This window comes from Corticium candelabrum, chromosome 19, assembly GCF_963422355.1.
Source record: "Corticium candelabrum chromosome 19, ooCorCand1.1, whole genome shotgun sequence".
Lineage (NCBI taxonomy): Eukaryota > Metazoa > Porifera > Homoscleromorpha > Homosclerophorida > Plakinidae > Corticium > Corticium candelabrum.
In genome coordinates this window covers 1,602,350-1,611,943 of record NC_085103.1, presented here as the reverse complement: position 1 = coordinate 1,611,943, position 9,594 = coordinate 1,602,350, and the positions used below count along the sequence as shown (strand labels likewise).

Below are 9,594 nucleotides of genomic sequence, written 5' to 3'. Positions count from 1 at the left end.
TTGAAATAAGTCCTCGACGCTGCATGAAATCGATGACATCACGCTGTGGATCAGGACCAAAGCAAACTCCATGCACTCTTGCGTAAATATCAGCGACCGCCATAATTTTCCCGCGAACAAGGCAGGTAACTAGCGTACGCAAGAAGGGAAGTCTACTCTCTGCAAATTAGCCGTAGCCACTCCTGTTCTGTTGGTTTATGTAAGCGACCTGCATTTATTGCGCCACCTGCAACGTTAATGGTGGGACAGAACCTAAATCGTGACCGATAAAGAGAGTATACGGGTATTTTATATTAATAGAATCAACACGTGGCTGAGCACGCTTTGCACCACCTATTTGGCGCGTTTTAGAGCGGTGGTGCGCATTCTTTATATGATCCGGAATCATAGATCAATCATTCCCCCCCCCCCCCCCCCGTATCACTAGAAGGAGCAGCGACATGTACATTTCTTGCCACACCCGCTGAAAACCTTCTTGCGGCTTGGATGCAAGACAGAAAGGCTTGACTCTGACGGATGGTCCTTGTCTGAATTCTCCTGATTCAAACATTGCAATTTTGCAGGCAAACTATTCTTGTCTTGCCTCTCAAGAACTCTTACCAGTTAAACACAGCTGGACAATTTATTGATTAACACAAGATATTATAAGATATTGTCATGCAAATTCTTAAATTGTTGGCGCGCTATTCAGAGAGTGAACTGCACGACAGCATTACAGTGTAACACAGCTTTTAACCACCGATTCAGACTCACTGTGACTGAGTCTTACTCTGACCAGGTACATACGCAGGCTTTGTTGGAACACACGTGAAGACAGGTCAATGCGTAGCTTACCTATAAGCATAGGCATAGAAACTTGCATAGGCGCCGGAGGGACACGTGCCAGTTTACTATTTGATTTTGATTTTGATTTCGAAGTTTGATTTTGGCCAAGTGTAGCTAATAAGTAAACAGAAAGTATATTGCGTAGCGTTGCCCCTTCAGCTGTAACAATGTTTGATGCTTTCAGTCCTACGCGCCTAATAAGTACTAGCGGTCTGCTGAGTCTGTCACTGTTTAGATCACTAGTTCTACGAGAAAACCATCCGCGAGTGTAACGAGTCCTACTTACCTTTTGAACAAAGCAGGTATCATGAAAGCTGCAATGCCGGAATCACGGATTCTGTAGATACAGGATGGAGAAAACTGCGCATAAGTAGTAAGCTGGTCACGTGAACCTGCAGTCACAGACTGATGATACCAACTACACTCTCTTCTGTACGTAGGAGCAAATTTAAAATGAGTACCATTAGTTCTAAACACACTCTACAAAAGATATGATTTATTATTCAAATATTGAGAAAGAAAGGTGGTCTTAGTCTGCCATCGCAAAGAATAGGTTCGGAATCCCAGACTGCCCAGCGCGAGCGGAACTCCAAGGCTAACAAAAGGAGGGTTGCAACCCCCACAACCCCTACCCTAGATCTGCCACTGAGGTGTGACCGTATAGCACCAACTTCTCAACCTAAAGGCACGTTTAATGACATATGACGTCTGCAAGACATAGCTGGCAATTGGTAAACCGTCCACACGTCACGCAATCACTCACAGCGTCTAGATTCGGTGTACAGGCAAGCAAATAACATATTGCAGTAACCAAACTTATCAGTCGAAGTCTCAGATACATACATACTGTCAGTTCACTTGTTAGTTTCATTTGCTATAGTTGGCTTCGTTACTAGCGTTCTGTTCATCACCAGTAGAATGGAGCTGTTTGATTAGTTGAGGACATTTATGTGTGATACCCGGGAACAAATGGAGAAGATTAGTGAAGACGTGAAAGGAATGACGAAAACCTTAGAGAAAGTTGTCAACAGGGTGGAACAACTGGAGAATCAACAAAGCAGCTTGGTGCAGTCACCGTCTACTGGAGCCAGGAAGTGTCAATCCAGCAAGAATCAGTTGTCCAGGTTATGCTGAATACACAACTATTAAGTCTTATGAGAAGATTCGTATAGTCATCTTGTTTACACCGCGTCTATCTCATAGAATGACACGGCTGACCTTTTTGACGTTCACGTCAATAATCTCTCCTTTACAGACACCTCTTGGTCGGAACTTTCACCTGACATACGAGCTCAACTTGTTAGCAAGGCGCAGCAGCTGCTGGCTATTTCGTCAAAAGAGTCAACAGGTGGAAATGACGGTGATGACTTGCCAGGTGCAGGCGAACAGTCAAAAGCTCGGCTGGCAAGCTCAAGCAGTAACTCTAATGTCGCAGCACTGGAGACCCCAGTTGCGACATGCCTAAACAACAGGCGTAGTGGAGGAAGATGAAATCTTCTGTTGAGAAAAGACGTGAGCGACAACATCAGTCGAAAACACATACGCGAACCTTGGTAAGGGAGTACGTTGCTCTATGCGCCGGTAGATTAATTAATCAAATATTTGATTTTCAGAGAAAGCGAAACCAGCGGAAAAGGAAGTTTTCGCAGCAGCAGGAAGCAAACACACTACAACTCTAGATCTTGCGAAGCAGCGGCTGGAGATGTCGCCTATGAAGCATGCTGATGTGTCGCCTCCGCCTAGGTCTAATGATGAAGATGGCCAGCAGCAAAAAAGAATGCGCCAAATTAGACAGCTAAAAGCTGCAAGGGAAAGCAAAGGCAAACAACAGAAGGTGCACGCACAAGGTTCTTCAGTTGAAATTGACTTGCTCTCTAGAGTGATGACATAAGATGTGCATGCATTTAGTCTAATGTATACGTATCAGTATGAAGCCAATAAAAAGGTGTGCGCCAGAATACCTCAGTAGATCGCTATCTGTAGCGCATGAGATTAGTGAGATTGCAATCTGTCCGGTATGCAACTAATTACGATCAGTCACGTGCAATAGTGGCATAATACCTAAATATACAAAATGCAAATTATGTGTTAGCTAAGCATGCGTAGTAACGTATTATAATTTCACAAGGTAAATTATTGCTAAAGTTCGATGTCAATAGGAGCATGCGTAGTATCTATGTATCTATCGTAGTATCGTAGTATCTAGGGGTGCAAATCAGACGTAATCATAATGTGGATGATTACACACAGATGATGACTCAACAGTCCATGCGTCATCATGCATGTGATGACACAGATTTTATTTCCTGTGATGTTGTACGTATTTCTAGCCAATCCACATCTCTGTTCGTTGTCGTTCTCACGGGTCGACGATGCGGCGACGCGGATCTGAGCGTTGGGGCGAGGAACGCTAATGGCAAAGATGGACATCCAGAGCGTTTACCGGCTAATTCCGATACACCCGGACGACTGCCATTAGCATGGTATGCGCTTGCGAGGGTTGGTGAGCCTGGATGCAGCCCTGCCAGTCGGGCTTCGGTCGGCACCCAGATTGTTTTAGCGGTGGCAGATGAACTTCTTTGGATGATGTTCCGTAGGGGCGTCTCGTCCCCATACATTATCTGGACGATTTTCTCTTTTGCGGGGCAGCCGATTCCGGGAAGTGCGCACAAAACCTGTCATCTGCCCTTACCACGTGTCGGGATCTGGGTGTGCCCGTAGCAAAGCATAAGACTTAGGGCCGAGTACAGTATTGACGTTCTTGGGAATTGAAATGGACACCGTGCACATGCAGCTTCGTCTGCCATCAGAGAAGCTTGCGCGCTTGCGGGACGTACAGTTGAATTTGTCGACTCGTCGGGGAGGGACCAAGAGGGAAATCTTGTCTCTGATCGACAGTCTTCACCATGCTTGTGCGGTGGTCAAACCGGGACGAGCATTTCTTCGCCGTCTAACCGAGTTGTCCAAGGTTCTTAAGGCGCTCCATCATTTTGTTCGCTTGAACAAAGATGCACTTTCAGACATATCGTGGTGGTCAGCGTTTGCCAGTCGGTGGAACGGTATCGACTTGTTGTCGGCCCTACGCAAGGTGCGTCAAACAGTGTGCTTGGAGTCAGACGCTTCAGGCGGCTGGCGCTGCAGCGCGGTTTGGCAGCAGCGGTGGCTTCAATTGAAGTGGGGACCGGGTACAGAGCGTTTGGGCATAGCGGCAAAAGAAACTATCCCGTAGTCTTAGCGGCAGTCTGTTGGGGACGCAGCCGAACAAGCAAGCACTTTCTGTTTAAGGTGGACAACAGCACGGTAGGGTCCGCACTGCGCTCAGGATGCTGCCGGCATCAGCAGGTAATGCGTCTCATTCGGCTAGTGCATTTTGTGGCCGCCGAGCTCCAGTTTACGTTCACCGCCGAGCACATTCTGGGAACAGAGAACATAGTGTCGGACGCTATTTCACGCAACCTAATCTCTGCGATGTTTGATGTGTGTCCGCAGCTGTCGATGGTGGCTTGCCAGGTGCCGGAGGGCTGGATAGCGCTTTTAAAAGACAACACAGGGGACTAGACGTTCAGCTGGAGAACGCAGTTTCTCGACTGTTTGAAGCAGGCATCTCCACCAGCACTGCTAAGGCCTACAGAAGCGGTCAACGCCGTTTCTTAGACTTCTGTCGAGCGTTGGGGGGCTTCTCTGTATGCGGTATCCGAGGAGACGCTTTGTCGCTTCGCAGCGTACCTTGAAACGTGTCACCTGGCTTACAGCACCATCAAAGGGTATCTCTCTGCCGTACGCCGTCTCCTAGTTTGTAGGAGGCTCGGCGACACTTGCACGTACTCTCTCCAAGGCTTGTCGACGTGCTTCGCGGAGCATCAAGAATTCGGGGTGAGCGGGCGGTACGCCGTCGGCTGCCAGTACCGGCGGACATCTTTTGCGCGCTGCGTCGCCATTGGTCCGCATCAGGTATGACTTACAATGTGGTAATGCTGTGGGTGACCTGTTGTCTCGGTTTCTTTGGTTTTCTGCGGTCGACTCAATGAAACACTGACACATAATGTCACCTGCCTCCAGCGGACGTGTCAGTGGACTCAAGGGAAGCCCTCAGGTGGTCCGGGTGGCCATCAAGAAATCGAAGATAGATCCATTTAGACGAAGCGTTATGATTTCCCTGGGAAAATCAGATAATGAGTTTTGTCCAGTCTCGGCGCTGTTGGCGAACTTAGCAAGAAGGGGATCGTCACAGGGGCCTCTCTTTATCTTCAGCGACGGCTCTCCCCTGTCACGCCAGCGCTTAGTGTCGCACCTTCGGGAGTCTTTGTCGGTCCTCGGTTTTAACTGCGAGTTGTACTCTGGCCACAGTTTTCGCATTGGAGCGGCGACTATGGCTGCAGCCAGAGGGCTGGGAAGACTCAGTTATTCGGATTTTTGGGTCGCTGGAGCAGCGATGCCTACCAACGCTACATAAGAAGAGACGCGAGGGAGCTGGCACAATTTTCTCAGACGTTGGCTACCGCAAACAGCACAACAATGCACCGGTGACACGAGCGTGACTCTAGAGGCACGCGGGCTAGAACACTTGTTGCTTCTTGTTTGCTTGAATGTTCACATAGATACGGATAGCGTGAACAGGAAGTAGTGTGTGTCACCAAGCAGGTTGCGTGCAGCAGCGTATCCGTTACTTAAGGCAGGTATCGTTGCCGGTTACGCTAATAGGTGACTGGTTGAGAAAAGCGAAACACAAAAGGCGTCGCTTACGCGGGCAAGCAGCATCAACGCGCAGTAAGCGGGCGCCCGAGTGCTTAAAAGCGGCTGAGACAAGGCTCTGGAACTTTAAGGTGCCTGTTTATATGCATATATATATATATATATATATATATATATATATATATACATGTATATATATATATATATATTTTTATATATATATATATATATATATATATATATATATATATATTTATAACCGCCCAATGGACGGAACACTACTGAAAAACACCACTACAAACACTTGCTACAGACAAAACATCTATATGTTCAGTTATCATGCGAGAGTTGTATTGCCACAGTTTCACAGACAGTTGTTCATGAAGGTTAGTAATAGCTCGGCTGAAACTGTGACCTGTAGACAGAGTAGACTTCTTGGCAATAGACTTCAGCAGTTCAAGACTATGTTCTGACCAGACTCCATATGACTCAACAACCAAAGGATAGAACAAGCAACCATATGAGGAAACATTTGAGTCGTGGCGTTCGTCTTTCTCCATTTCCCCAGCTTGAGCTGCAGCACCAGCCTTTACAGCTGCATTGATGACATGTGAGGGAGAAAATGAATTTCGCACTGAGATATCAAAATAAGCAGCCTTTCCGTTAGAGAAGTCGGGATGAAAAACATCACCTGGTCTGTCCATGGATTGAGAAGAACACCGCTGCTCTCTTCGTACCCCAGAATTATCCACAAGCAACCAGTGATAGACGGTGTCACATAAGGCGTCATGTCGTCTGATTCGCAGAGAGCTGCTACAGCCAAGTGCGTGGTCACCAAAGACATCTAAAATATGGCCACAGACACAGCGAATTGAACGTGGGGGAGGTGAAAACACTGGAACTCCTAAGCGCAAACGCAAAGCAGTCACGAATTCACGCGGGGACATGGCCAGGCTGAGATTTGGGTTAGGGATTGCCCTCAACCAAGCCCCCACATGAGAAAATGTGACAGCATTAAAACGCGCTTGTTCTCGCAAACTACAAAGAGACGACCTAACGCTGGATTTCAAAGCGTCATCTAAAGCTCGTTGAATTGAATGTTGCGTGGAATTAACAGATAGCGCCGTACTATTAGGTGGTAAAAGATCCGCCAAACACTGCCGACATTCCAATTCGCCAGGGAAAACGGAAGTAGGAGACATACTATCTGACCCATCAGGTGGAGAAAATGGCATTGAAGGAGTGAAGAGCAGGCGGAGAGACAAAGTCCGAGAGGAGTTGCAACTACCGACAAAGGCTGCAGAGGAAGATCTGTGAGCCTCACGTAGACCGAGACCACCTAAACGAGTAGGAAGTGTAGCCTGTCTCCATGGCAAATCGGAGATAGAGGAAGAGGACAAAGACTCCAAGCTATGATGAAGCCCTCTGTCAAAACGTAACAACACTTCGTCAATCCTGCAGCCAGGAACAGTTCTGATGATATGATTCAGCTTACAGAGGCTCAAGCAACTCCATATATATATATATATATATATATATATATATATATATATATATATATATATATATACAGAGAGAGAGAGGTGGTGCTTGGATGCGACGGAATCAACTCTGGAAGTTGTCCGCTGTTTGGGACAGAGTTCGGTCTGGGTAGCCCGGGCTCCCCAAACACCAGCCTTTAGCGCGCGTGAGGTTTCATGACGTGGGTTTTTCTCCCCCCTCGTGAGCGCTAGCCTTCCTCTCAGGCCGGTCAACAGGTACAGACAGCAGTGAAAGTGCTCGAGAGGAACGGGAAGCAGAACTCGGGGTCAAGGTAAGTAGTCAACAGCTCCCTCCCTTCTACTGCCACGCACTTTTCCCTCTATTTTCTCTCAATCCCTTACTGATATAATTTCTTTCTCAAAAAATTTGGCCAGGAACGTGATTTGCCCGTATATGATCCTTCAGTTTAACCCAATGAGCACGCAGCAAATCTATAGGCCGACGCGTCGTTACAGATGAGCGGGAAACATCACACATTCTCAACGCCATACAGACGAGAAAACGTCGCACACAGATGGCAAACAAGGGAACGTCTCCTCGTTAATAGGGAACATGAACCATGCGCAAAACGTAGAGTATGTAATATCACTTGACTTAAGATTTAAACAATCTGTTTTCAGTATTCTGATGTTTATTATTACTGTAAATCCACAAATTTTTGTATGCATTCTATTTTCGTATTGTTCGTACAACTCCTAAATGTGCTAAATTAAAATGCGTACTAAATTTTTTCTTAAATGACAAACCGATATTAGTAAAGCAATTAGCAATGTTGATGATGTACTACTACACAATAGCTAACTAAACAATACACTGGTTTTACCATGACAGAAGACCAAAATAAAATTTTTACGTATAACACGTCTAGTTTGCAATGTTATAGTGTCACTCAACTCATACTGTTTGTAAAAGTAGTCTTATAGATATCTAGTAATGGCATCAACAGAAGATGAACCAGACACAGCAACTAATGCTCCATAATGTGGGCTGTGGCTATGACTATCAATAACATAGATTTGTCTTTCTGATGTCGCACCCATCATAATTGAATAGTGGCTAGTCACCAAAACTCCGGCAGCTCGCCTATTTGGAGACTCCTCTGCAGCCGCAATAGGAGCAAGTATTAATTTTTTCCATTCAGAGTCCTCATTTACAAAGAACTCCTTTTTCAAATTAATGTGCAGTTTGTTCTCTACAGACATTGACCTTTGGTCAATACGCAAAAGGCCCTTCATTCCACAGCTCTCATTAATATAATTACCCTGCTGAAGGCAGGACATTACAATGTCACAGCTGTCTGTCAGGAGTGAATATCCCATTTCATGAGATGTTTTTCGTCATTTGCAAAGAAATCTGTGCGACATCAATATCGCCATAATAGTGCAGGCTGAACTGCCACGTCGTCCACCAATCCGAGACTGGCAGAGTTGAAATTGCAAATAATGTTCAATGAAGGCTCTGTCGATCTGAGTGCTTGCAACTGTATCTGATGGAACATATATTGCACTAGTATTGCTTGCACTTGCACTGTCCTTCAGTTCAGGCATAGGTTTAGCATTTACTAAAGCAGGACACTGTTGATCTTCCATTTTACTGTTGACTTTTCTTTCACCATTCAAAGAAAGTGCTGTAGATATTCCCGCTTGTCGCTATCCACTTTAAATTATGTCAATGCGATCATTGACAGTCTCAAAAGATTGCATTAGTCACTGTGCATAAATGGGTTTAAGTACCGACAATCGCAAATCTGGAGAAATCGACGCTACAGCTGCTGTAGCATCATCCCGGTGAATTTCCATGGCCGATCACACTATCAGCATACCAACAAGTGAGTCTTTGCTTTAGCTCCCCTTTCAAGCAAGAATTTACAGACAAATCAAGTGGCCGCAGTTCTGATGTACAATTTGCAGGTAGATAAACGATCTCAAACCTACACACTCTGAGAGCTTGGATCCTGTCTTCTGTCCTGTTGGCCTTGTAAACATAAAGAACAATTAGAGATTTCTGAGTCTTTGGAAGCCTTAGCTTTTCTCTTGTTTGTTCCAACTAGGGAAGCAGAACTTGTTCAATGTCCCGCATATTAATTTTCTTTGCATGCACCAATGAGTTCCTGAATGCCAAATGTCCCATGCTGTGGGATAGATGATGCTATTGCCACATGGATGGCAGCGTTCTGTCTTTCCTATAAATGACTTGAGGAGGAAGCAGTTTTCCGGGGAGAGTGCATCCTAACACGCAGGTTATCTCACGCTTGTCTTCCTGTCCTGTCAGTGCCACCTGCTTTATGCCATTCCTGTCAAGTGTCCTTTTATCTACAGGAACCACCATTAGGCTTGTCTCGTCAATGTTAATACTCAAGTCTGAAGGAATGTCATGTGTCATCACTGCTGTTGTGATCGGATCAAGAAAGCGTGTTTTGTGCTCCTGGAAGTTTGCGTGCATTTTTTAGCAGCCTTAGTTGATTTCCTTTCCACGAAGTGAGCTCTTTTGAGAAAAGAGTTACATCATGAACGACCATTTCCGTTTGCACTCCTA

At 45.8% G+C, this 9,594-nt stretch overlaps 1 protein-coding gene and 1 long non-coding RNA gene across 2 annotated transcripts; one reads left to right on the top strand and one right to left on the bottom strand.

Annotated features, from left to right (window-relative positions):
• Positions 1-835: 835 nt before the first annotated feature.
• LOC134194971 (uncharacterized) lies at positions 836-2,653 on the top strand. Its single transcript, XR_009972271.1, has 2 exons — positions 836-2,378; positions 2,439-2,653. It is a non-coding gene; the product is annotated as an uncharacterized LOC134194971 (long non-coding RNA).
• A 2,656-nt stretch (positions 2,654-5,309) lies between these two features.
• On the bottom strand, positions 5,310-6,883 carry LOC134195261 (uncharacterized). Its single transcript, XM_062664268.1, has 2 exons — positions 5,933-6,883; positions 5,310-5,320 (listed from the first exon to the last, which is right to left on the bottom strand). Exons 1-2 carry the CDS (start codon positions 6,750-6,752, stop codon positions 5,310-5,312), a joined length of 831 nt encoding a protein of 276 aa, XP_062520252.1. The 5' UTR covers positions 6,753-6,883.
• Positions 6,884-9,594: the final 2,711 nt, after the last annotated feature.

Bases quoted from the DNA above. Each gene is read 5' to 3' on its own strand.
- LOC134195261 (XM_062664268.1), bottom strand. From the start codon at position 6,752: ATGCCATTTTCTCCACCTGATGGGTCAGATAGTATGTCTCCTACTTCC.